Source organism: Callorhinus ursinus, unplaced genomic scaffold, assembly GCF_003265705.2.
Source record: "Callorhinus ursinus isolate GAN/ISIS: 27379988/994484 unplaced genomic scaffold, GSC_fseal_2.0 scaffold1, whole genome shotgun sequence".
NCBI classification, from domain to species: Eukaryota; Metazoa; Chordata; class Mammalia; order Carnivora; family Otariidae; genus Callorhinus; species Callorhinus ursinus.
Genome location: NW_027397063.1, coordinates 39,427,565 through 39,455,400, shown reverse-complemented (window position 1 = coordinate 39,455,400; position 27,836 = coordinate 39,427,565). Strand labels below are relative to the sequence as shown.

The following is a 27,836-nucleotide window of genomic DNA, read 5'->3' as shown; positions in this document are numbered from 1 at the left end:
TCATAAAGTGTTGGCAAGAAAACATTAAAAGTAGCATATGAACATCTGGGGAGCTGAAGTCTAAATTAAACAGTGAAATGAAAAGACATAGAGATGATTCCAGCAATCAGACTTGGCCCAAGCACAGGGTTTTTGGCAATGGCCTGGAATGTGGAATGCACTGCCCGCTTAAATCAAGGTCCAGATGCTTGTAATTTCTTTTTTCCAGTTTCCATTCACCATAATGGTGTGTGTGTTTTTTTAAGGTCCTCAGGCCTCTGAGCAAGAATTTAATCTTTAGAAAATGTTCCATGCCCAAATATCTTATGTGCATGCAATTTATTTAAATGAGTGACATGGTTTTCTATCAGCATTGTTATTGCAAGTGATAATGGCACCTAATATCAGTTGATTAAGTTTACAAAATGCTTTGATGTGTAGTCTCACTAAAAACCCTGGAAGCTTTAATCCTCATTGCAGTTTGCAAAAGCAGACAGTAATAGTACAATGATTAAGAGTCTCATTGTTCTTAACCAAAAAATAGGGTAATTCTGATCTTGTAGCATTTATGTGTGTGTTGTATTACTTTATATATGTACAATTAATGTGTCTGATATATAGCAAACAGTGGTTGCCTTTGTTGTAATGCCAGAATCTGTCATCTTAGATTCTAGCTGTATTGTAATGCAATGCTTCAGTAGTCAAGAATCTGATTTCCTGGAGCTCCAGAAAGCTGTTACTTCAAATGGAGCTGTCTTCCTTCTGTTTTTCACTCATTTATAAAACGTATTTCCATCTTTTATGTGTTCTGCATTCTTATTCAATTACAAACTTCTCAAAAATGGGAATTATCTCCCAAAAGCCTTGTACAAATTTGAGACTCGAAATACTATCAGCTGACTCAAGTTGATTTTACACTCAAAATATTTTCCTGCTAAGTCTGCTGTTGAAAAGAACTCTTATTAGTTTCAGGCAAATGCAAACAGCTTTAATGCCTGAATTTTTCTTTCTTTTTTTTTTTTCTTTTAAGATTTTATTTATTTATTTGACAGAGAGAGACACAGCGAGAGAGGGAACACAAGCAGGGGGAGTGGGAGAGGGAGAAGCAGGCTTCCTGCCGGGCAGGGAGCCCAATGCAGGGCTTGATCCCAGGACCTTGAGATCATGACCTGAGCCGAAGGCAGACGCTTAATGACTGAGCCACCCAGGTGCCCCACTTCCTGAATTTCTTAAGAGGATTTGCTCTGTTTAAGTATTCTATGAATGAAATGTGTCATATTGCATAGCGAGTTAATGCATAATTCTTAAGACTCAAACATACTTAGAACGCCAAGGCATCTAGGTTTATTTTGTGTTTTGTTTTTTAATGTTAAGAGTTAAGGCCTAGCCTATATGAATCTGCTTTATACAGGACAAGTCAGTATTTGCCCATGCTCTTCATGGTGATACTACCATTTCCCTATTGTGGAGATGTGGCTTCCTGTGATGGACAGAACACCAGAATTCCAGGAGACAGAAACAGGAAGTCCTTGCAAAGAAATACTTTCATGTGCATCTGTTCCCCTAGCTTAGCCTAGCAGTTCTCAAATGTCAGTGGGTATATGATTCACCTCAGGAACTTGTTATAAATGCCTACTTAGACCCCCTCAAAAAATTGATTCAGTAGCCAAGATGAAGCAAGAAATCTGCGTGTTAAACAAACTTTCCCAAATGCCCCTCTGTCATGTGATCCTGACATAGGTAGTTCAAGCCCCACAAGGAAAAACAGTGCCTAAGACGGACACCATGCCCAGGGTTGGGATAATAAATAAAAGGCAACCTTTCCATTAAGAAGCTAAGTAGCTAAAACATTTGAAGGAAACACTCCTTGTTGCTGGAATTAGCCTGGGTCCACCACATACCTCTTTCCTGTATGTTCCTTACCAACTTGCCTAGTTGTTTCTACTAGTTAGCTGTCTTTTTAAAAACTCCAATCTTTTTTATTAACTTAATCCTTATACAAAACATTAGACAAGGTGTTTGGAAAGTAAAGAGTTTATTTCCCCATGCTGCTTCTCAAATATATGTGTACTCACTGTCCTCATGATTTCAAAATAGAATTAGGAAGGATTTCAGTATAACAAAGGAAGGTTGTTTCCTACTCTTGGAGAATATATTACAATTTAAAACAAAAAAATATTTCTCTCCTACACAGCTATGAATTCCAGGTGAAACCCAAAAACCCACTTGGAGAAGGCCCACCCAGCAACACAGTGGCATTCAGTACTGAATCAGGTAATCACATCAACAGTAATGTAAAGGGCCACAATGTTTTGCCTAAGAAGCTTCTTTGAAACCCAGCTAAATAAACAGTTTATAAATAAAGCGTTTCTTGAATTTTGAAAAAGCAAATTGGTAAAGGTAGCCTTAAGGAAACTACATACATCTTTTCTCATTTCTTTTGATGTCAGAAAAAAAGGCATATCAGTTTAAAAGATAAAAACTTATCAGTATACTCAAAAAACTAGTGAATGAATGCTCCTCTGTATGTATGCTTAGAATCAATGCCTAGAATCAAAATATCAGACACAGTCATAGGACGTCCAGAAAGGGAATTCATTTGGTAGGTTTTTGATGAGCAGCTGTGCAATTTGCTGACCTTGTACACTCCAATTCCTTTAAAAGAGACATCTGTACTCACAGCATTATTTGTGTCATTTTTAAACCAACTGTACTTCATGGCATATTGGTGATTTTACCACCAATAGTTTCTGAGTCTGAAAGAGGAAGCCTTAAAATGGAGTGAGAGCCTGAAGAGCAACAAAGATTCCAAAAGATAAAGCTGAGTACCTGGCAGGAGACTGTTCAATGGAAAATAATTCTAAAACAAAATACACTTTCAAATTCAGTCTTTAGCAAGAGTGTACCACTCTGCAAGTCAGACTTAACCGTAAGCATCCATCTTCTTCCCTATGCCATTGGCACACTGGGCTTACTTACCTAAAGTAACATCTGACTCTCTGTTTGCTATTTCTTAGCGGACCCAAGAGTGAGCGAGCCAGTTTCTGGTAAGTACCTGTCTCAGCATGAACACAACTACATGCTTTTCTAAACTGATTCAACTAAATAAGCATGGCAGAATTTTGGTCATGATTTCATTTTAGTCCATTTAGTCTTAGACTATCAGCCAGGTGGGAATGCTTACCTAAAACATTCCCTAACATTGAGGAACCTATAATGTTTGGGGAACAAGTTGGGTATTTTAAAACTTGCTTTCGTTCATATGCCAGGGCAGCTCAAAATTGAAGTCAAGATATAACATCCTCATGTCCATCTTTAATGACAAGTCACATTAAAGCATCTGTTTAAATTATATACTATGCTACCAAAAAAACCCACCAAAAAAAAACAAAAGCAAAAACAAAAACAAAAAATTAAATTTGCTCATAAGGGGATGCTATCTACATCTAGCCCTGCATAGGTTATTTGAAACCTAAACATACTGCTTATTTCACTATTGACAGGAACTTAGGTGGGAGTTTATGTTCAAACTCATACATTATTTTGGCTCCAATATTTAGCACTGGAGAAAACAAGGTATCAGCAGGTTGACAATGAACTTTGCAAACAGCTTTTTATAAAACATTTAGGACAGCTCTTCAATACCCAAAGTTGAATGCTAAACTCAAAGCATGTGTTTTCCTTATGCAGCAGGGAGAGATGCCATCTGGACTGAAAGACCCTTTAATTCAGACTCTTACTCAGAATGTAAGGGCAAACAGTATGTCAAACGGACGTGGTATAAAAAATTTGTAGGGGTGCAGCTGTGCAACTCTCTCCGATACAAGATTTATCTGAGTGACTCCCTCACAGGTAAGTAACACTACCAGCTCTGTTTCAAGCCTTCCGGGAATGCTTTCCAGCATTCTTTAACATGGCCTTTTCTGTGGCTAGCTCCAGACACTTAAGGGTGTGATACAAACACCGTTCTTCCTTCTGAGCAAGATGTTACTGAAATACTTAGCCTGGGATTTGAGGCATGCTATTAGAATGTAAATAATGAAAATGCAATATGAAACAAAATCATCAAGGAAAACTTGAATGTAAAGGCACTTGCCCCACTGAAGCTCAATTTTGTTACAGCCGTCAGGGACCGAGAACCTACTGATAATAAAATGAGTGTATGTAACAATCATCGCAGAAGGAATAGGGCATACTTAAGATTTCAAGTCTCCCAGAGACAAGATCAAAACACCCGACCGAAGAGTGGTAACTCCTTGCTCCAGACTCAGTGGCGCTGTTATTTTTTCTTTTGCATTCATGCAGTAAAAATTTTAAACAAGGCTGGCCCCAACATGGAAAGGTAGACATTTGGTCAGTCATTCAAACAGCTGCTCTGTTCAGAGGTTTTCTAGGTGCTAAGGACAAAGCGGTACACAAAACATATTCTGCTTTCTTGCAGCTTATATTTTAGTAGAGACAGACCACAAATATGTAAATAAAAATTGCATGTAGTGAAGAAAAATTAGAAAGGGTGAGAGAAAATGGCCGAGTGGAAGCTTTAGTTAGAATGGCCTCTCTGAACAGCTAAGGTTTGTGCTAAGAAGAAAACTGAGAAGGAACCACCCCAGCAAATATCCAGGGATGAAGCATTAGAGGTAGACAGAGAAAGGCAAAGGTCCCTGCCGGCACGGGCCCGGCGAGTGCTACTGGTGTGGCTGAGGCTTAGTAAGCAGAAGGTCAGGCAGGCAGGCATAGAATCATGAAGAGCTCTGACACCAGGTAAGGATTTGGGGTTTTCTTTTGACTATAATAGGAGACTGCAGGAGAGATTTATGAAGAGTAACATTATCTGAGCTGCATTTTAAAAAGATGACTGATTTTGGGGCGCCTGGGTGGCTCAGTTGGTTAAGCGACTGCCTTCGGCTCAGGTCATGATCCCAGAGTCCCGGGATCGGGTCCCGCATCGGGCTCCCTCTGACCCTCTCCCCTCTCATGCTCTCTATCTCATTCTCTCTAATAAATAAATAAAATCTTTTAAAAAAAATGAAATAAAATTAAAAAATAGAAAATAAAAAGATGACTGATCTCTGGGAGCAGGGGGAGGGAAGGAGTTAGAGAGAGGAAGGAATAAAAGCAGTGGTGGCAGCTGGAAGACTTCCATAGTTCAGTCAAGACACTGGTGGCTGGAGCTACGGTGAAGGGGGCGGGGGGGAGTACAAAAACGGAAAAGACTCTATCTGAAAAACTTTGAATATTTCAGAATTGTCCTCTATCAAAAAGTAATACTTCATGACCTTTTAATTTCTCGTTCCTTAGGAAAATTTTATAACATAGGCGATCAGAGAGGCCATGGAGAAGACCACTGCCAGTTTGTGGACTCGTTTTTAGATGGACGCACAGGACAGCAACTCAGTTCTGACCAGTTACCCACCAAAGAAGGTATGTTTTCTGAGCCTCCTCTTAAGCAAGAGGATTTTACAAATTAACACAGAATTCAAGCTAAGCTTAGAAAGCAATCACTTTAAAAATAATTCTGCAGGACTAGTGCTCTAATTATCTGACTAGAAAAAAAGACTTTCATGGTAAGACCTTAAGAGAAGTGTTTCAACTTTCCTCCCAGTCCTTAAGACTCTATTTTAGAGCTAAGGGAAATCACACACAGACATCTATAAAGACATTCTACTTCAGGAACACTTCAATTTGCAAAAACAGCTATAGAAGAGTAGTGTTTCCCAACTTTAATCATTCCTGTATTACATTCCTGTATTACAGAGCACACAGGCATTTTTTTATTCCCTTATTATTTGCCACATAAATATAATTAAAACTGAGCAATTCTGGTGAGTAATGAATAACCACTGTAACTTGCTAAAGACATTATTAGCACTAAGCTGCTCCATGAGGATTTAAAAGACTGAAATTTAATCCTTAGGCAGGGCAGGAGTAAATTATTGTCCATATTACTCAGCAGTCACTAACAGGTTTCTGCATTATTTGACTCGTCTTTTCAGCAACACATTTTGTTCAATGGCATTTAAGTCCTCTTTTACTATGTTGGTGTTTTTATCTGTGAACCCATTAACAGGAAGTTGCAACTGCTGCTTCTCAGGAATTGGATATAAAACATACTGTAAAATTGTGTATATTGCCAAAACATTTTACATTCGCACAAAAATTTTAATCATTTAGTGTAGAGTCCTCGAAGGAAGATTTCACCTGTTTAATTTTTAGAAATTTAGTGTTCTTAGAACTACCCTTTTGTTTCCTAACACTAGTAAATAGCACCTTCATAGACCACAACCAGTCCGTACTGTGTGTAGACTATAATGAATGTGCTCAATCACACTCAAAACACAAAACCCCTCCGACTCTGCCCCTTTTCAGCTTTGTCTCTCAGACACTACCAACCGGCTCATCCCACCTTGTTAAAGCGCAGGTCAGAGGAGTTTCAGGTGCCCCTCATGTTTAGCCAGCCATTACAACCTCAGGGAAGACACCAGGCTCTCTGTTGCTATCCATTTTCTAAAACACTTCCCCTAGAGTAACATTCAGCCATTCAAGGACACCCTTCAATCTGTGAGTGGTGAGGGCAAAAATATAGCAGCTATTAAAATAAAATTATTTCCCTTCTTAGGCTATTTCAGAGCAGTTCGTCAGGAACCTGTCCAATTTGGAGAAATAGGTGGTCACACCCAAATCAATTATGTCCAGTGGTATGAATGTGGGACCACAATTCCTGGAAAATGGTAGATGCTGCAATCAGGATCAAAAGTGCCTTCTGTTTATCATGGCAAAAAAAAAATTGGAAGCACTATAGTATTTGTCACATTCATTTAAAGCTGTTATGTTTACTATGTATTAAAGTGTAATAGCCATAGTAGATGTTTATTAGAAATGTTGCTGAGAATATTTATCAGGTTTTACAAAATCCTTTTAAGAAAACAAGATATTGACATTAACAGGATAACATTTTTAGGGAAGCTGGCTCCCTATCCATGGTATTTTAAGAGATCATTTGTATATTATTTATCACTGTTGTAATGATGTTTTGAGATACTTTTATAACAAATTTAACATCAAAAACTAATATACTTTTAAAAAAATATTTTATTAAAGTGTATTCTTACTGGTGAGTTAATTCCATAAATCTCAACTTGGTTTAACTTATTAGATCAAATTATCTGAGCATTTGTATCTGGGGGAAAAAAGGTCCTAATATTCATGTTTATATAAACTTCAAATTTTTAGCAATAGCTAAATAGCTTTCCTGACGCATTTCAATCAATAGTTAACCATTCATGCCGATACACATTTCCTTAAATCTTTGCAAATTACTGAAAACTGTTAGAATATCTGATCTACTCAATTTCAAAATACACATTTTGTTCTTTCTCTACCCATAAATATGTTACAATGTCTGAATGTACTTTATCAAACTATCCCTTTAAGCAGGGATTTGTCTTCATACTGTTGTTAATAGAATTCTAATGAAGCTGTACATAGAGACTGAATGTGAAGTCTGAGCACAGAAGTAATGCATGACATCCCTACCACTTTACAGGCCATGTACTGTTTTTAGACCTCTAGGAATGAATGTATCAGAGAATGTTTTCATAATTCTGTCTAACTCAACTTGTAATGAAAATCTCATTTATTTTAAAAAAAAAAAGTCCATTTGCGGAGGGACATGGGAATGCTGCATTGTTGCCCTCTTTCTGAAAGGACCTTTCCTCTGCTTCAACATGCTTCAAGTTTATCGATGCTACATTTTGTATTTTTCAAGCAAGTATAAACTCTGCAATAAAGAGATGTAGTTTTTTTAAGACTGAGTTCTTCATTTCTCAATGATTCATCTCTAAGTTATTAGGATCTACCCAACTCCCCCCATATCTGTTGTGTTTTTATGTAATGTTAATTTGTCTTCCTCTGAAATCTATTTTTAAAAAGTTTCATTGTTTTAAACCAATGATAGATTAAATGCGTTTCTTTCAAAGTCAGGACAAAAAATCAAATGGCACCATGTTTCTTGGAACAGAAAACTCTAAGTTAAAACGCCTATACTTCATTTTGAGACCAAACAGCAAAAAATTTTTTTTCTCATGTAATTTAGTCATTAACATATACAAGACCACTAATGGATTCAATTATCTTTATTAACCTATCAATGTTACATTTTATACATAATACCTAGTTGTTTTCTCAAAGGGATCTATATTTTAGTACATCATGTTAATAATAAAAAGCCAAGTTCAGATGGCTAAACTTCAGCCTAGCGTTTTAATATCCTCCGGACAAGGCAAGCTAGAAAGTCAATCACTTTACGCACATCAGAGTAGTGTTCCAAAATAACTAGGCAGCTGCTACACTTTTAAGCAAGGGAAGAAAAAAACTTTCATTTTGATCTTTTTGTGTTCCAGCAAATTATACTTTCAATTAACAGCAACAATGATACCATAAAAAATGCTCTGCTTTTTAAATTTCTGAACTTCAATACAAATTAAAATAGTAGTACTGGAGTCTTTTGGGAGGCAAACCGCTATCAGCTACATTCATCAGTGTAGCTGAGCCTCTTTATCGATAACCAGGTCCAGGCTGGGTATAGCCCTGACCAAAGGGAGGGCGGGTGCGTGCATAAGGGTTAGGCCCACTTGGAGGTGGAGTCATAGTACTTCCAGGAGGTGGAGTAAAACCTGGTCTTGGTTGATAGGCCCCGGGTTGGCTTGGAGCCATTCCAGGTTGTGAGGCAGGGGCCACAGTATAACTGGTAGGCTGAGAAGTTTGGGTAGTGTAAGTTTGTGGAGGGTAACTGCTCGCCTGGTACTGCTGTGGTGGTTGAGCAGGCAGCTGTTGAGGCTGGCCAGCAAAGGCAGGAGCCGGTGCCTGGGAAGCTGGTTGCTGGCCATATCCCTGGAACTGCTGAGGTTGTTGGGGTCCAGTCTGCTGACTATAGCCTGCTGAAAAGGCAAAATAAAGTACATATAGATCTTATTTTTCTTTTGGTGAAAGGCTTTCCAGAGAATAGTCTTACTGTTATGGACCAAAAAAGATGAGAAATTTAAACTTATTCCTAAGTATTTATATAACAAATAGAGTAGTACAGTCCATCCTATAATATCACTTCAAAACCAAATAGTATCAAAAAAAGATTTTCTAAATAGTTCTTTTAAACCCTCTAATCTAAACTGAAACCACTCTATATTTCATTACAAATGCTTCTATACTACATAATCCCTAAGAGCAAATACCTGTTGTAGCATAATTCCTAGTACAGAACAGATGCTCAAATGATAAATGCAGGAATTAACATAAAGCTAGTCATTAACCTGGTGTGGAGGAGAGGCCTATTTAACAACTGTACCAAGTAAAAACACATTGAGACAATATTTTTAAATGAAGCAATGGTGCTAACAAATACATCTTACTGTGCTAATGAGATGCTTTAAGGCTCACTTTCTATAAAAACTAAGCCACTTAAGAATAAATATTAAGTACCCATTTTCACAATCCTTAAAATCTTTTAGATTCGGTATCTGATCTTTTGCCTTTACAGCTCAGAATTCTGACTTAGAAGTAACAGCATAACACATAAAAAGCATATGATATTGCCCCACAATATCAACATCTACATTCATTATTAACTAGGATTTTTTTTTTTCAATTTTTTTAAAAGAACAAGTCGGCTTCACTGAAAACTTTTATCTCTACCATGAAACACACCTGCAGCTACTTGCAATGAAACCTCTCCAATGACTGGAATCCTGTCAGCATTAAATACCAGATACATAAGAAAATAATTAAAATATGTACAACCCTGCATTTAAAAAACAAAAAAAGGATTGAATGAATTTGAGTATATTCTGAACTCACCTTGAACCTGGGTTCAAAATTTACTCATGAAAGAAACCTTTTTGACATAGTCCATGAGTAAAACTGGAAAAGGTCAGAGGGAAACTGCCAAACCAACAGTGTCAAAAATGGTCCAATGTTACCACCACCACTTACAGTCTCCAAGCAGAGTATTTAGTTGACTATTTCCACATCTCCCAATCAAATTCAAGTTAATAGGACTAGTGGGATCAGAAATACAAAGATGATGATTTGAAAACTAAATTTTACTCCAGTGAAGACTGACTAAAATCATTAACAAGCTTAACTTTTAATAAGTAAATCAAGTATCTAAGGCATTTTACTTATGGTAGCATCCAAATATTGAAGTCAATTCATGATAAAATCTTGAATGTCATACAACTTCTCCTATCTTCTACATAAAATTTATCCGCTTCATTTTTTTACTCTAAGTTTTTGGAGAAACAGAAGGACTCAGCTCTTACACTGAAAATGTCTATACAAGTTAAGACTATGAGCAAAATGCTGCTGCCTTTTCATCCTGGCAGCTGAAATCTAGATTGGATTTTTAACTGAGTCTGGGAACAACCAGATCCTTAATTATTTCTCAACAGAGGGAATAACTCCTATGGGCCTAATGCCATTTCATTAGCAACCTATTAGTCTTTGATCATAATGTGGCAATGCTTCTATTATGTGTATAGCCCCACCCTCTCCCTTGAAAAACTTTGGTGAACAAAAATCTCAAGAAATGGAAATTACGGGCTTTTTAAAAAAATTAATGAGTAGTGTAGGACAAGGGATCGTTATGATCCACAAAGTCTAAAATATTTACTACCTAGCCTTTTATGGCAGGTAAGTCTGCTACCACTGGCCTAGGCTGGAGAATGCAGAATGATATAAATAATTAACAGCAAAGTCAAGTACACTGGCTCTGACTGAGTTCCCCCACTGAATGGCTGTTGTGTCCTTCCATGTGTCACAACCTCTTTGAACCCTAACTGCCTCATTTATAAAATGAGTGGGTGACACAAAGACAAATGGTTTCCAACCCTGCCTGCACTTTAGAATGACCTGCAATGCTTTTAAAATATCAAAGCCTGAGTCCCACTTCTAATCAAATCAAACAAAATTTCTAGGAGTAGAGCCTAGGCACCTGTAACTTTCATTAAAAAAAAAAAAAAAAACTCTCCAGGTGATTCTGAAGCACAGAGGGAGTTGAAATCCCCTGGATTAGAATGATGACTAGGTCTTTTCAGTTCTGATATTATTTCTATAAATTATATAATTTATAACACTCTGACCTTAAAGGACTGCAAACCTAAAATAATCCTAATATTATAATCCAAGTTTAAATTCATCCCACTTACTTTACATAAACTAGCAGCTATAGGCTAAATCACTCTATAGCAAATATAATCCAAATAAAAATTGCCATATGCGTGAAAGTATGTCAAAACTCCAACTAAAGATAGAATTTTATGGTCTAGTGCAGGAGTCATGACCTACTTTTTTCTGTGAAGAGCCTGAGAGTAAATATTCTAGGTTTTGTGGGCCAGTCTCTGCTGCAACTACTCAGCTCTGCCACAACAGAGCAACAGACAGCACAAAAATGAACAGGTGTAGATGTGCTCCAATAAAACTTAATTCACAAAAACTGGTGACGTGCCACATTTGGCCCGTGGCTACAGTTTGCTAATTCCTGCTCCAGTTGAACTAAAAAACTCTGTAAAACAAAATTCTGGCAAGATTCAACTTAGATAAATTATTTTTAATTACATGAACTTTTGATACTTAAATCTTTGGCTGTGAAACGTAAACTCTCTAACAAATGTAAAATTACGTGATTTATAATCATCATGGTCAAAGCTACATTAGAGAGATTTCATATTTAAATATGGATAATCTTCAGTGGACAGATGGTAAAAGAAAATACCCAGAATGCCTATTTAAAACAACTATATTCAACGTTCTTAGCTGCCTGGATTACATTTGACACACGTCTATTTTTTTGGCCTATTTTTGGTATTCCTACATACTCTGGGAGATTTAAACACCTAAGTAGCTTAATTTGGTTATTTATTAAGACTGCCTTTTCATGTAGGAGGAAAATGTTAATATTTTTACAGTACACTGGAATTATATGTGACATATATAATGGGTGAAAAAATCTTGCATTTTTGCTGTTCTAAATCACCCGAGAGATAAGGAGATCATATCAGTATGAGATAGCTTGCGTTAAAAATGTTTTCAAACTGTAAGTTATTACAAAATCATCTATGACTGTTGACTGAAATGTTGATTTATAATAAAATATTCATGCAAAATACTTAAAAATAAACAAATATTATTTCCTCCCACAAATAAATACTTAACACCTCCTATGACAATGTAAGTAAGTATTACAAACCAAGGAGTTAAGAGGAAAGGATTCAAGTTTAATGAGTACAGGAACAGCTCACAATCAATAAGTCACCTCCCTCTGGACACGTGCTCACCTGAATACTGGATACCGTACTGCTGGGGCGGCTGGGGTGGCTGGGGCGGCTGGGGTGGCTGCTGAGCACCATAGCCGGCCTGCTGCGGGTACTGCTGGTACATCTGACCTAAAAAAGACAAGACAAGGAAAAGAGGCAGGTTTAATTTGGCAGAGAGAAATACTTTCAAAGCACAATTTAATTCTCTCCCCACCCAAACACATAAGTACACTTAGTAACAAGACACAAGAATGTGTTTGTTCCCCTTTAAGTGCTGCGAAATAGAGAAGCATGAACAACTGAACAAATGTTGCTGCTCTGCTGTGGATTAGCGGCAGAGAACTCTCAGCTGCAGCAAACACCACTAGTGCGGTCACTTCATAAATTCTGGAAAAACAAATGCTTTCGAACCCAACTGCCAACAGATAGGTACTGCTAATGCTCAGTAAAAAATCAACCAAGTCAAAAATCAAGAAATAAAAATCTGAGAAAAGGAACAAATACAACCGGCAGCTCCTAAATCTCTCCCAAAGCACTGTATTTATTCTAACGGTCTGAACCTTTGTTACCATCTGAATGGACTCTCTGGTAACAAGGAACTATGCGACACCTTTCATGGCAGACCTCAAAGACACCTGTGGCATTTTCCAACAGTTTGTTTTTCCATCTTACGAATATCCTCGCCCATCATGCGGAATCTGATAAAGCCTAAATGGTCCCTCACTGCACACTTTTTTGAAAATGGCAGACCTGTTTAACATTGGGGATGTATACTGGGAAATGAGAGTCCTGTTTCGGGTCAGGAGATCACAGTTCCTACAAAAAAACCTTTTGGACACACTTAATACTACTGATTTCTAAATGAGGATTTACTGGTTCACATCTTTCTCATCTCTACTCTTGTTCTACTGGTGGTATTATTGGTATTATAGACTCTAATACCTAGAGTAGCAATAAAATGTGCATTTTAATATCTAGTTAATATTTAAATCTTTAATTATATACTGGCTAAGTCTTTCAAAAATATTCAAACTACCTGCTGTTAATCAAAAGATTATGAGTATTAGCATATTTCTGGCAGAAAGGGACAAGTGAGAAAGTCACATTATCTTAGTGCCACCACTCAAACTGAGGTACAATTGGCAGCTAGCACTCACAGCCTGAAATCGAGGAATAGAGCCCACTCCACTGGGCTCCCCACTCAGCCCTATGTACTGCAGCACTGAATGAGATATGCCTGTATTTACAGCCAGCTTATTTCCTAGCAAGCAGTCATCTGCATTTTATGATAGAAATAAAATCTACTTTTTTTAAACTATTAATCCTCTTCCCAAATAAAACAAAAAAACCTGACAAAAGTTTCTTAAATGCTTTCCTAATGGTTTAAGACTTACAGATAGTACAAAAGGTAGTACAGGAGTTAACTACCCTGGAAGATACCACCTTAATCCCAGATTGTATTTCATAACTAAATTTCAGAACAGAAGTAATCAGAATCTGGTACAGAAATATAATCAAAAGAGAAAAATATGTACAGCATTATGATAATAGGTTCTAATTCTGAGAAATTAGAATAATTAACTCTACAATACAAAAAAAAGAGGCAATAAATACATGGCGGGGGGAGTAAACCTTATTAGCAATCCCTATTTCAGATACAGAAAAATTAAGCAATTTACCTGAGGTCAATACAGCTAATATGAACCATCACTGGAATGCAGGCAAAACTCTAGAGCTTTAGTTTAAAAGAAGTTCTGTATACATTACCTCATTTAATATAAATATTAGCTTAGGTATCATCAAAAAAGCGGAGATTAAGACTCCATGTAACAGGCTGTTGCCATCGGGGCACCTGGGTGGCTCAGTAGGTTAAGCAACTGCCTTCAGCTCAGGTCATGTTCCCAGGTCCTGGGATCAAGCCCCACATTGGGTTCCCTGCTCAGCGGGAGGGCCTGCTCCTCCCTCTCCCTCTGCCTGCCACTCCCCCTGCTTGCGCTCTCTGTCAAACAAATAAAATCTTAAAAAAAAAAAATAGGCTGTTGCCATCAGTGATTTTACAGCATAATTGTTTTCCTCAATAAAAACTGACAGGTATAGTAACTATTCTTAAAGCAAGCACATATTCTATTTTTTCCCTAAGCTGCTATAAACCCATTATGAAAATGTCACCTCTGGAGTTAAAAGTTTCAGAGGTTTATTACTATCTCCACACAAAGTATTCCTTTTACTTACTTCATTCAAGTCCAAAACAGACTCTGTTACAATATCCTAAAAATGTAATTAAGGAGTCTGTGTTTAGTTGTAAAAAATGAGGAATAACTTCACATACTCATTAAGAAGAGAACTATGGGATATATTACTAAGTGAGAACGCAAGGTAGAGACAGAGTTTAGAGTAAGCTGTGTTTTGAGTAAAATACATATATATATATATATAAGTTTTGTGAATTATATTTTCAGGAAGAATCACCAGATTAAAGTAAACGTCATAAAATCTACTACCTCGGGGAAGAAAGAGATGAGGATGAAGCAGAGTGTCACTGTGAACCTCCTGGGACTGCACTTTGTTACACAGAGTGGTAGCCAGCCTCCGGGACTAGCCCCTGCACACAGAGCACTCACTTGGGACTCCTGTCCATGAGCTCCTCGTATCCTTTACATTTTTAGAAATAAGATTAACTTCACAATACAAAAAGAGCAAAGAGTAAGCCATAAACACATGAGTATTCACTCTCCTGTGCAGTCCCCTTCTCACACTCAATAGGGCTGACCTGTATATATCAAAAGAATAGCGCAGAAATCACGACATTTCTGAGGACAGGTTATAAAAGACAGCCACTTTCTACCTTAACTTTCTCCTGATCATTCATTCACTCTCTGCTGGGAGCTGCCGTGGCATGAGGTCACCTAAGCAGCCTAGGAGAGGTCCATGTGAGGAACCGAAGCCTCCTGGCAACAACTACATGAGAGTCATCTTAGAAGAGGATCCTCTAGCTCAGATTAAGCTTCCAAGGACCACAACCTCACGAGAGACTCAGAGACAAACCACCTACCTAAGCTGCTCCTAGATCCCTGACTCTTTCAAACTGCATGAGATAATAAATGTTTGTGGTTTTAAGCACCTGTTTTGGGATAAATTGTTACACAGCAGCTGATAATTAAAATATGTAGTTTTTAACTTTGGAAACATGTAGGGGTGACAGCTACTGAAAAATAAGACACATACTCAAATGAAAAATGTGAATCTAGTTATACTTCTAATTTGAACAAGCCACTGCTGTAATAGATAATTATGAGACAATTAAGGAAATTCAAATATAGACTAGTATGTAATGACATTAAGAATCACTTAATTTTGTTAGGTGTAACAGCATAGTTGTTATGTTAAAAGAAAAGCTTATCAGTAGACATGCATACTGAAATAATTGAGTGAAATAACAGGTAGGATTAGATTTAAAATACCCCAGCAAATTAAAAAAGGAGGGAGGGGCAGGAAGGATAGATGAAAAAAGAAATTTAAAACACTGGTAAGTGTTGAGGCTGCATGATGGATCCATGAGGAGTCCATTATTCTAGCTCTACTGTTTAGGTTTCAAAATTTTATAATAAAAGTGATTTTAAAAGACTATTTAGGTCATATTATCTCATCACAGGATTTTATATATTTTAATTATATTCTTTTCACCTTTTTGGTTTGTCAAACAGCAATACCTCCTGGTCTCTGATGATTTTTAATGCTCTTCTCTGTAACCTCACCACTTATCTCCATATTTTTGGCAACTACTCAACTGCATAGTTTTCCAATAACAGAGGCACCTGCTTTATATGAAAAAGGATAATACTGTCCACTTCATTTCTTTTCATGACGCTCAACATTTTGTTGATCTTTTTAATCAAACATACTAAGACTGAAATCCTTGGGGGTAAAAGTTACAATTCCAAGATCCCTTTTAAGGTATTTAAGTAAAACAACTCAGATTTGTTTTTAGATTATTTCATATTCTATTATAAGAGACTGCTATGTTAACCTATTATTAGTAATAGATTTTTGATGAATATTCTATTCAAATTCTAACCAGCAGCTGATCTAACTAACTGGTGATGTCAGGGACTTATTGTACATCAATATGTCAAAAAGTGTTCATTAAGGGTAGGGGGGTGGGGGGATGGGTCAGCCTGGTGATGGGTATTAAAGAGGGCACGTTCTGCATGGAGCACTGGGTGTTATGAACAAACAATCAATCATGGAACACTGCATCAAAAACTAATGATGTAATATATGGTGATTAACATAACAATAAAAAAATTTGAAAAAAAAAAGTGTTCATTAAAATAGCCTACAATTTATCCTATAAATAACTGACATCTTAACCCAGAGCTGTGCTATCCAATAAACAGGCAGCAGCCAGGCTACTAAAGCACCTGAAATGCAGCTAGTCTTTTTTTTTTTTTTTTTAAAGACAATTGTTTTTTTTTTTTAAAGATTTATTTATTTATTTATTTGACAGAATGAGATAGAGAGCAAGCGAGCATGAGAGGGGGGAGGGTCAGAGGGAGAAGCAGACTCCCTGCTGAGCAGGGAGCCTGACGCGGGACTTGATCCCGGGACTCCAGGATCATGACCTGAGCCGAAGGCAGTCGCTTAACCAACTGAGCCACCCAGGCGCCCTGAAATGCAGCTAGTCTTAACTAAACATCCTGTGTTTTTGAAGTGTTTCTAAGTGGTGTCACACCCTAGATTTCCAATGTGCAATACAAAAAAACAGAATATAAGACATTAGTAACTTAATGATAATTACATGTTGATACACCAGATACTGCATTAAATAAAATGTATAATTAACATTAGCTTTACCTTTTTAAAAACTTTCTTAAATGTGATGAATTAAAAAAAATTACTTATGACTTCCACTGTATTTCTTCTGGACAGCACTGATCTAGAGATTCACCTCCAGAATACTAGTGATTGATGTCACATACTAACAACTGTACAATTTTTATAGTATATGTTTTAATGTAAACTAAAAAAAAAACAAAACAAACAAAACACAGTTTCAGCAAGGCACACAGTCAATGCCACCCTAAAGGAATTCAGTGCATATCAAACAGTGTTAACCTGATGCCTCTGGAAAAAGGAACTTGGTTGCTAGGGGTCAGAGGTGGGAGAGAATATTTGAATTTTCAGTGTTTATCTTTTTATATTTTAAAATTTTTACCTACTTACAATTTTTCAATTAAAATAAACATAAAATAATGTGAGAGACATTAAGAGAGCATTAAATCTCATTCCTTTATAAGTGAACAAGCAAACATTATTTGGTACAATTATCCTTCCAACTGTTGTTCTACAACAGTATACACTGCTTAAGATGGGATTAAAAAAAAAAAAAAGCCGATGTCAGTTCACCTGAACTGAAGAACATATTAAGACTAAAATCCTTGTGGCGCCTAGGTGGCACAGTTGGTTAAGCGTCTGCCTTCGGCTCAGGTCATGATGGGATCGAGCCACACATCGGGCTCCCTGCTCAGCAGGGAGTCTGCTTCTCCCTCTACCTCTGCCTGCCCGTCTGCCTACTTGTGATCTCTCTGTCAAATAAATAAATAAAATCTTAAAAAAAAAAAACCTAAAATCCTTAGGAAAACTATTTACAATTCCAAGGCCCCTTCTATGGAATTTAAGTAACCACTAAACTCCCATCATATCCAAACGCTGGCGTTTGCCTCCCTGTTTCAGACCACACCCGCTTCTGTTCCAGTTTGTTCCAGTTTGGGCAGTTTCAGCTTAATACAAAGTGAAGTTAAACTATAACTAAAGTTGGCTGAGAAGAGGCTGAAGCGGTAAGAAATTCTTCCCAAACTACCCACTCATCAGCAAACTGCCACCTGCTAGACCCTAAGGCCTAGAATTCATCCAAAAGGACGACTCTAAAATAAAGCCACAAGACGAATAGGACTCTATTACCTAAGTGCTCCGTTCCTTTTAGGCTATGAATTTTTTTTTTTTTTAAATATGATTGATAAACTCAGTCACTTACTTCTGGTGCTGAAAATGCACCATACCACCACTTGGCCCCTTTATAAAAAGAGCACCACCTGGTGTTTGTTTTAAAGTGGAATGTGTATAGTTCTTAAACTTCAGGGCCTGCTGTCCCGAGCTTGTGGCCTCTCAATCCCCTTCAACCATGGTAATGAGCCTTTTATCTATTTAAATACTCAGCATTCAAGTTATGTTTTATTCGGCACTAGAGACATTCTTTTAAAACCACTAGTTTTGTCCAATTTTCCTAATTTACAGTGACAGAATATCAAAACCCAGAGAGATTAAATTGTTCATCCAAGGACACATCATTTAGAGAAGAGAAGTTTGATTTAAAATACACTGCTTTTTTCCACAAAAGACATACTGCTAACTGCGCAAAAATTTAAAGGGCTATTTATCTTTCAAAAAACTAAAGTTATGCTTTACCTCTATTTTAAAAATCTTTCCAATTACAAAAATAATACATAGATGCAAGAAGGGAAAGAAGGAAACAGAACGGCACCTTAAGTGTAATGCAAAATGAAATGCCACCTCAGTGGGTCACCTCTGCCCCCCCGGTTACCACTGACTGGTGACTGATATGAATCCTTCCTGATCTTTTACCATGTATTTATATTCCCATAAGCACTTTTTCAGCGTTTTTTTTCTTTTCAATAATCAGAAGCATACCTGACTTCTAACCCAAAAGCATACCGTACCAGATCAAAAATTTCTGCAACTGTATTCATAGCATGAATGCTTATGTAAGCTCTTTACCATCACCAACAATGCTGCCATAAACATCTCTGCACATTTACCTCCCCAAATAGGTGCTCTTATTTCTATTTTACCTTCACTCTGACCTGCTTGTGTCTGAGCTCCTGTATACGGGGGCTGCTGTGGCTGAACTCCTGGCGGATGAGCTGCAGAGGAGGAGGAAGCAATGCTGTCGGGGGTTCCTGAACGGTCTTCTGCAGGAGCACTGGGTGGCCCTAAATGGTCATGACAAGTCAGTTCAGTCTCAAATACAAGCCCTTTCCCCAGCAAGCTCAGTTAGTAAGTCTGCTTAAAAAGATCCTAAAAATGAAAAATACTACAGAATAAGCATAACCACAAAAGCAGTCTTTTAAAGTGAATGTGTCTACTTCATTTTTCCCTTTGCAAGCACTCTCTTAAGAATCCAAAGCGACGACTGGAAATCCTTCCCTATAAAGTGTACACTGTTATATTCCTAAGTCCTAACCTCCCCCTGCAAAAATCAAAACTCATCTCTGCAATACCACTATCCTCTACCTCATGCTATCTAATTTATGTTGTAGATCAACCAAAAATATTTCATTCTTCATTGGGTTTCCACTGCCCATAAATCAAGTTCAACCCTCTAGTTTGGTGTTCAAGGGTCCAAACATTATTTTCTCACAATTCCTCCTCCCACAAGCCCCCTTCAGCTGAAACTAACCTATTTCCTAGTCCCACAATGTATCTAATATTTTTTCTCTCTGCATATATCACTGTTCCCTCCAGTCCCACTTTCATGTATCTAAATATAATATTCTTTAAATCCCAGGTACTACTCCACATTTCCAGTAAGGCTTCTTCACCCATGAATCCTTTCTTCCATTTGTGAACTTCTATAAAGTATACTTTTATTATGACCCTTACCCACTTCTACTTTGCATTTCTGAACAGTTCCCATCTTCCTCTTAGGTTATACAAGCTCTCTGGGCCAGGCTCCTTTCTGTTTCTTTTTGTCTGCCTTTCAAAGACTACCTCTCAAATTCTTGGAGCCACTCAAATTCTTCTAAAGTAATGAGAAGTAAATGGAAAAAATTCGCTACAGTTCCAATCCTGTGACAGTCAAAAAAGACACTCCAAAGACAACTATAGATAGGTTTACTCCTTTAAGTTCTTTCTGTTGGGCAATACAGAAGAGTGCTTAAAAGCACAGATTATGGAGCCAGACTGCTTAGGTTCAAATGCCAGTGTTGCCACTTAGTAGCTCTCTAATCCTGGACACACTACTTCATCTCCTTCTGTGCCTCAGTTTCCTCATCTGTACAAAAGAAATAACTTCTACTTCATTAAGATTACTGTAAGGATCAGGAGTTAACAAGAGCTTATAGCAAATACTTATAAAAGTCTTATATCCTAAGAGCTTATGAAAGTGATAATCATTTAGAAAGTTCCACATAGGGACTTGCTATTACTAGCTAAGTTCCCTGAGGGCAAACCTCTATCCTCTGCACTGGTGCATCCCAGAACTCAGCACTGTTATTAGGCAACTTTGTAGCTGACCAAATGGTAGTCCAGGTACTGATGAGAACTAAACTAGGATAACATAGTGGTAATGAAAGAGAAATGGATGGTTACCAGAGTAAAATGGTCAAGTGCTCATGTTACTGATATTTACATAATGTAGATAAATACATCTACTCTCCTACAAAAGACACTGTTACTGACCTAAAATAGTACGTTATTTTGATCCCTCTCTTCCTCTTGTATGTAACCTATTAATGTTGCCCATCCTATCTTTGTAATATTCTATTCCTCCTTCCCATGTCCACATTCACTATTGCAGTCAAGCTTTCACAACAGCAGACCTGAATAATTACAAAGTATCCTGGCATTTTCTATATGTAGTTTTTCTTCAACATACAAGGCTAACAGAAAAATGGCCTTCAAATAACGTGAATCATATTAATCATGTTATTCTGGTGTGGCATATACTATATTCTAATCAAAATTTTAAGCCTGACCCCTATATATAACTATTGACTCCTCTATCTGCCATTTCTTGAAGTCTTAAATATGAAGAAGCTGTACTATTAACTCAAATTTCAGTTGCTCTACAAAGGGTTTTTCAGATGTATCACTTGTGTGATGTCTTCGTTTGCCAAGAACATACATCATATACACATATTTGTCTTTCCAGAATTTCACACAATTCTCCTTAGTGAATAGTCCCATAGAAGTCTCAAAGAAAAATAAAATCAATAGACTGAATCCTATATTTCCAGTTATGAATGATGGCAAAGTAAATGGTCAGAGGTAACAACCAAAACCCTGGACAAAATAGTAGAAAACAACTATTTGAAATCACTGGAAGCCAACCAAATATCAGCAAGAAACCAGAAAAGTTTACCCCCAATGGAATTACAGTGGCTAAGAATTGCAAGCCCTGACCTCTGCAGCCCCAACAGAAGAAAGCCATAGTGTGAACTTCATGGCTGGCCAACTAGCTGGAAATTTGAAGGGGAAAATCCCTGCATTAAGAGAGCTACCAAAGGAATGAGACCTAAAAACTAAGTATAAGCTCTGCCTAAAATCCTCAGTGGGCCACAGAATTAAGAGGCGGACACGTAAGAGGGCTCAGGAAAAAAAGCAGCACCAAGAGTTCAAAGGGCCGAGCAGAGATATTAGCTGCTATATTCCATGGGAACAAAGAATGAATAGTCTGAATCCAAACAAGTTAACTCCTTGCCAGAGAAATAGTAACAAAAAGTCAGTCACTACAACACATTAACTGTAATGTCCAGTTTTCAATAAAAAATTATCAGATATGCAAAGAAACAGGAAAATGTGACCCACACTGAGTAAAAAGGCAGGCAAAAGAAAGTGGACTCCAAATAGGCCCAGATGTTGGATGAAGCAGACAAACATTGAGCAGCTATTATATTTTTATTTTTAAAAATTATAAGTATTTTTAAAGAATTAAAAATGCATCAATGAGTTAAAGGAAAATACAGTCTTAATGCAAAGGTAAGGAATCTCAAAAGAAAAAAATAAACTATACAAAGAATCAAATGAAAATTCTAGAGCTGTATGTGTAATTAGAATACAAAGAGAGAGAAAGCAGAAAAAAATATTGAAGAAATGAGAGCCAAAAGTAAAAAGAAGAAATCATAGTATAGGTGCTGTTTTAAGGTTAAAACCATTCATACAACAGCAGTTTCCACACAAAAGCACTTTAACCAAAAATCTACATTTAAATTTCAATTTCTCTAGTTTAACATCCAAAGAGAGAAGACATCAAATATAATTTAAATCCTACAACAAATCTGAAATAAGATTATAAAATGGTTCAGATTCTTTTAAAAAATATAAACTTTCTGAATTCCACTTTTGATAAAATTTACCTACACCAAACAGTGGTTATTCTTTATAGGGTAGGGTTCTACGACAGGAAGAGTGCTTAAGAAAGCTTTCCAGGTGCTAGAAATCATCTAGATCTTGATCTTACTTTGTGTTTTATATAGGTATATACAAAAGTAAAAATTTATTAAACTGAACCTTTAAGATTTGTGCACATCACTGTATCTGTTATTCTTCTATTAAAGAAGGAAAGGAGAAGGAAGGAAGGAGAGAGGGAATGAAGGATGGGAGGGGGGAACTCACTTACCTGAAACCTGATCATCTGTTAAGCCAAACGCTGACATGACATTTTTATTGATTTCATCTTGGTTTTTTAAAGGATCAAAAGCTGACATACTTGCTGCCATAACCTGAGTAGACTGTTTTCCAGAAGAATCAGAAGCAGCAGGCTTTTCATCCCTACCATCCACAGTATCTATGAGAGGAATAAACAAAAACTTGTTTCCATTTTATCTATACTTAGTGAGGCCTAAAAAATACAAAATAGGGAAAAATATATGTGCATATAGTCTGAAATGTTCAGAAGTAAGCATCTCTGAACACAGGATAACTGTTGGGCGCCTGGGTGGCTCAGATGGTTAAGCGTCTGCTTTCGGCTCAGGTCATGATCCCAGGGTCCTGGGATTGAGTCCCGCATCGGGCTCCCTGCTCCTTGGGAGCCTGCTTCTCCCTCTGCTTCTCTCTCCCTCTGTCTCTCTCATGAATAAATGAATAAAATCTTTAAAAAAAAAAAAAAAAAAAACAGGATAACTGTTAATTCTACTTTCCTCTTTATACTTGGATTTTTTAAAATCAGAAAAAAGGATTAAAAAGAAATTTTAAAAACCAACTTTTTCAAAAAAGTTTTATCTATCTCCTTCCCTAAGAATTATTACATAAGGAAAAAAAAAATACGAGCTCCTTAACAGAGAAAAACACTTTGCCCCCTTTTCTGGAGCCCCATGACCGACATATATCCTACAATCAGATATTTACTGAACACTAATGCTTCATTTTACAAAAGGATAAAGAAGCTTAACTGAAGTTATGAGATCAACTCTTATGTTTTATTTCTACTTGTCTATTTGTTTATTATTAATTACATAGAAATCTCAAACCAACTAATACATGAAACACATCCTTTTAATTTGCTATGTCTCCCTTAAAATACTTTATTACAGTTGAAAATCATGATGCGTCTGAGATTTGCTCAAAATAATAGGGGTGGAAATGTATGGGAGTCTAGATGACATGATACTATGAGTTGATAATTACTGAAGTTGGGGTGGGTTCACAAGATTCATTAGAGTACTATGTCTACTTTTGTATATCTTTCCATAATGAATTATTTTTTTTAAATAGAAAAATAAAATTTTAAATATGAGCATGTAAATTTAAAACCATGCTTTTCTTCTAAGGATACTAAAGTACTCAACAGGCATTTGTACCACTACACTATGAAAGAAAAGGGATTCAAAAATAACCCACATTTTACAAATAGGAACCTGAAACCAAAAAGCTAACAAAAATTAAAAAAAGATATCAAAAACAAAATAAGTAAACAAAAAAGAATGCTGCTAACCATTTACTCAATTAACAATTACTTTTTTCTGTTACCAAGTAAATGAACATTTATTGGTAACAATAAACCCCAGTTATTAGATTATCTCTGTGATCAAGACAAAATGTATCTTGTGAAAAACTGGAAGTACTAAATAGAATATAAGCACACATGGGCTTGCAGCCCCTATTCATCCCTATCATTCCTCTGGTTACACTAATATTTCCTCCATTTCTGGAAGAAAACTCCTACAGGTACTCCTTTAAAATAAGGTATTCATCTTCCCCACCAATTTTCTTCCTAATTCCTAATCCCAAGGCTACACCCCAAAAGCATATCACACCAATCCTGTAAATTATTCCCTCTCACACTACTACCTTCCACTACCTGTGCATCCTTCTACTTACTACAAACTAAATCCATCAGGAAACACAATACTATATGCCCACTAGCCTGCTAGTTGCTCCTACTAGCCCATTAGCTGCTACAGCTACTGCAACAGGTCAATCCAGTATCCAAGATAGCCTATATCATGTTCCTCAGAGAGGAAGCAAGTGTCCAAGAACCAAGAATTGACTGCAGAGGTAGACCACTGAAGAACATAGGTAACCACATATTTCTGGGTGAGGGCAAGCCATATTGTTCTAAAGAGTATTGACAGCTGACTGGCAACACTGTTTTGTAGACTAGACTTTCAGTTTCTGGTGTAGGATATTTTTGGTTTATTTTATGCTATTTTCCTGATTATTAAGTCCGGATATGTTCTAAAAGCTTAGAAGCTTAGGCAATTTCATAGAAGGCAGGTGGTCAAGAGGTAAGTGATCTTGCTAAGTACAGGAGAGGATACAAAAAATAAATTACAACCGTCTGTAAAACTAAAGCACAGAATGTATTATTCAACTCATTAGATAACTGGGATAGGGTACCTGACAAGAAGGGAGGCCACACAAAGAAACAATATGTGATTTAATTTCCAAGATGCAGAGAAGAAACCAGTTTTAACATCTTCTACATTAACATCGGTGAGAAGTCAATAATAAAACATATGAAAATAAAAGGTTAATAAAGAGATGTAGTAAATATAGTGGCAAGAAATATGTGAGAACAGAAAGGTTGTTTCACCAAACCTGAAAGCTTGTAATTCTATTCCTTATAGCAGAACACAGGCTACTATAGGTTATTTCTGCACAGTACTGGCTACACTTGCTGAATTTTCATAACATTCTACAGATGCTTAAATCCCCTGAAATTATCAGCAAATATTGTTGTGTTAGCATCTATGAATTCTTCTGACAAAATGGTCAAAAGTTTTTTTCAGATTCTTGACCTAAAGTTGGAGCTTTTTGCCAGGCCATTTGCTTTGACCTGAAATATAAAAAGTTTCATCTTAAAAAGGCCAGTTAGATCTTATTATAGTAGTTCAGCCAATCTCCAATATGTTCTGAAATACAGAGGTGGAACTAGAAATTACTAATCAGCAAATATTTATTGAGAATCTACTATTAATACAATTCCACATAGCTGGAGGAAGAGAGAAAGAGGCAAATTAAAGAAAATGGCAGTTTTATTTACACTGTATCTAAACTAAAGAAAGAAAACTCCAAACTTTAAAATGGAGCCAAAAATACAATTTCTGGGACTCTAATGGCTGCAAGGGATTATAAAATGCCACTTCCCTACAAAATCTTTTTTTTTTAAGATTTTATTTATTTATTTGACAGAGAGAGACACAGCAAGAGAGGGAACACAAGCAGAGGGAGAAGGAGAAGCAGGCTTCCCGCCGAGCAGAGGCTCGATCCCAGGACCCCGGGATCATGACCTGAGCCGAAGGCAGATGCTTAACGACTGAGCCACCGAGACGCTCCTCCCACAAAATCATCTTCTATTAAGCCCATTATAGTCTGGATAACTCTATAAAAAGATTACTATTTCATAATATAGACGGTTTTAAGCATGTAATTTAAATGCAAACACAAAAATTGTAAAAAAAAAAAAGAAACCACGTAAGTTTTTTAAGTGCCAGATCTAAGAATATTAAAAATTGAAGAGAGCTTGGGACACCTGGGTGGCTCAGTCAGTTAAGTATCTGCCTTCAGCTTCAGATCCCAGCATCCTGCGACTGAGTCCCGTATCGGGTGCCTTGCTCCATGGGGAGCCTGCTTCTCCCTCTGCCTGCCCCTCTCCCTGCTTGTGTGCACACTCTCTGACAAATAAATAAAATCTTAAAAAAAAAAAAAAAAGTTGAAGAAAGCAGTTTTTTTAAAATCTACTTTCAAGCCCTAATACATAAACCTCAGTCTACACTGTTAAATATATTTGGTCCAAAAACTTTACATCAGTTCCAAATTTGTCAATAAACCTTGCTTTAATATAAACAGTACATGTCATCTATAAAATGGAAAAAAAATAAGTTTCTCTTTGCATATGACTAAAAATTGTGTTTAAGATAAACTTTACAATATACCATTTGAATGTAGTAATCTTAAATTATTTTATTTAAAACTACTTCATATGCCACATTAAAACTCATGAAATAATTGCAATTCCTAAGGTGCATTAATTATTAAAATGAAAAGGGTCCAAAAGAGTCAAAGGGGTTTGAAAACTAACCTATTCATAAATCCAGGGGTTTAAGACTAGTTGTAAAGAATCAACCAGAGCGCACTTTAAAAATGGGATTCCTGATCCCTACCTTCTAATAGGTCTATAATGAGATCCAGGAACTGGTAAAATAAAATTTCCCGGTAATCCTAAAGGACGGCAGGTTTGAATACTAGCAGAGACAAGAATAAGAAAAGGTAACAACAGGAGTGCCAACCTACTCCTATTTAAAAAGTTAAAAAAAAAAAAATCTGCAAAAAGGTATGAGTATATAGAGTGTATAATGCTAGGCAAAAAAAGTCAAAGTGACAATACCATATGATTTCACTCATATTTGGAATTTAAGAAAGAACACAAATGAGCAAAGGGGAAAAAAAAAGACAAGACAAAGATTCTTAAGGTGATGGAGATTAAGGAGTGTACTTGTCTCATGAGCACTGGGTGATATATGGAATTGCTGAATCACTATATTGTACACCAGACACTAATATAATACTGTAAACTATATTGGAATTAAAATAATAACTTAATAAATTTTGTTAAAAAGACATAAGAAAAAGCAGAATAAAATGGATTCACAGTCTACCATTTTCAGGAATACTGGTGGAAGGTCCTGGTTCTCCAGGTGGTTCCAAACTATCCAACAAGCGATTCACTTTATTTCGCAGTTCTATTAGCTCTCGACGGAGATATTTCACTTGACTCGATTCAAGGGGTCTTGGTTGGCCATTAACTGCAATAAAAGCATTAATTTGCTTAAAATTAGGCAATGTTCTTAAATAATATAGCAACACAATAACAGCAATAAGGAAAAACAAATGTGATTTCTTTAAAAAGTGAAACAAAATCAAACAAGATACCTAATGATGTCATTTAAATAACTTTTTAAGGATTCTTTATTACTAATAATTTATTTTTTGGAAAAAATAAATATTCCTCAGTCTTGGTTGATGCACATCTATGACCCATGATCATAATGATTAAAAAAAAGTTTTATTAGGATAAACTACAGTAAACTAAATTAAGGTTTTAATGTATTTTTAACAGAAACTATGTACCTTCAAAAGCTCATTTTTTCACCACACTATTCTTTTATATTCTTTAAGTAGTATTATAAACACCTAAATACCTTATCCTATACATATGTGTTAAAATGTGCAACATGACTGACAGCTGTTATCCCTCTTGCCTACTTTTGACCTAAAAAAAGAAAAAAACAGCCACCTAAAATAACTGACCTA

General features: G+C 36.5%; 2 protein-coding genes across 22 annotated transcripts in view; one reads left to right on the top strand and one right to left on the bottom strand.

Annotated features, from left to right (window-relative positions):
- ABI3BP (ABI family member 3 binding protein) overlaps positions 1-6,910 on the top strand; it is a 238,011-nt gene extending 231,101 nt beyond the window's left edge. For all 10 annotated transcript variants that reach the window (XM_073892683.1, XM_073892688.1, XM_073892686.1 and 7 more), the window contains 5 exons: positions 2,174-2,253; positions 2,997-3,026; positions 3,670-3,831; positions 5,278-5,400; positions 6,596-6,910. In XM_073892683.1, the coding sequence (XP_073748784.1) occupies positions 2,174-2,253; positions 2,997-3,026; positions 3,670-3,831; positions 5,278-5,400; positions 6,596-6,711 (511 nt within the window). In that variant the 3' untranslated portion in view covers positions 6,712-6,910. The remainder of the gene's footprint in view (positions 1-2,173; positions 2,254-2,996; positions 3,027-3,669; positions 3,832-5,277; positions 5,401-6,595) is intronic.
- A 705-nt stretch (positions 6,911-7,615) lies between these two features.
- The window catches only part of TFG (trafficking from ER to golgi regulator), a 32,630-nt gene continuing 12,409 nt past the window's right edge, over positions 7,616-27,836 (bottom strand). For 8 of the 12 annotated variants that reach the window (XM_073892690.1, XM_025873389.2, XM_025873388.2 and 5 more), the window contains 5 exons: positions 27,182-27,328; positions 22,702-22,869; positions 19,154-19,294; positions 12,306-12,413; positions 7,616-8,915 (listed from right to left, as the gene is read on the bottom strand). In XM_073892690.1, coding sequence (XP_073748791.1) covers positions 8,533-8,915; positions 12,306-12,413; positions 19,154-19,294; positions 22,702-22,869; positions 27,182-27,328 — 947 coding nt within the window. In that variant the 3' untranslated portion in view covers positions 7,616-8,532. The remainder of the gene's footprint in view (positions 8,916-12,305; positions 12,414-19,153; positions 19,295-22,701; positions 22,870-27,181; positions 27,329-27,836) is intronic. The other 4 variants (XM_073892698.1, XM_073892709.1, XM_073892707.1 and 1 more) reach the window with 4 other exon arrangements.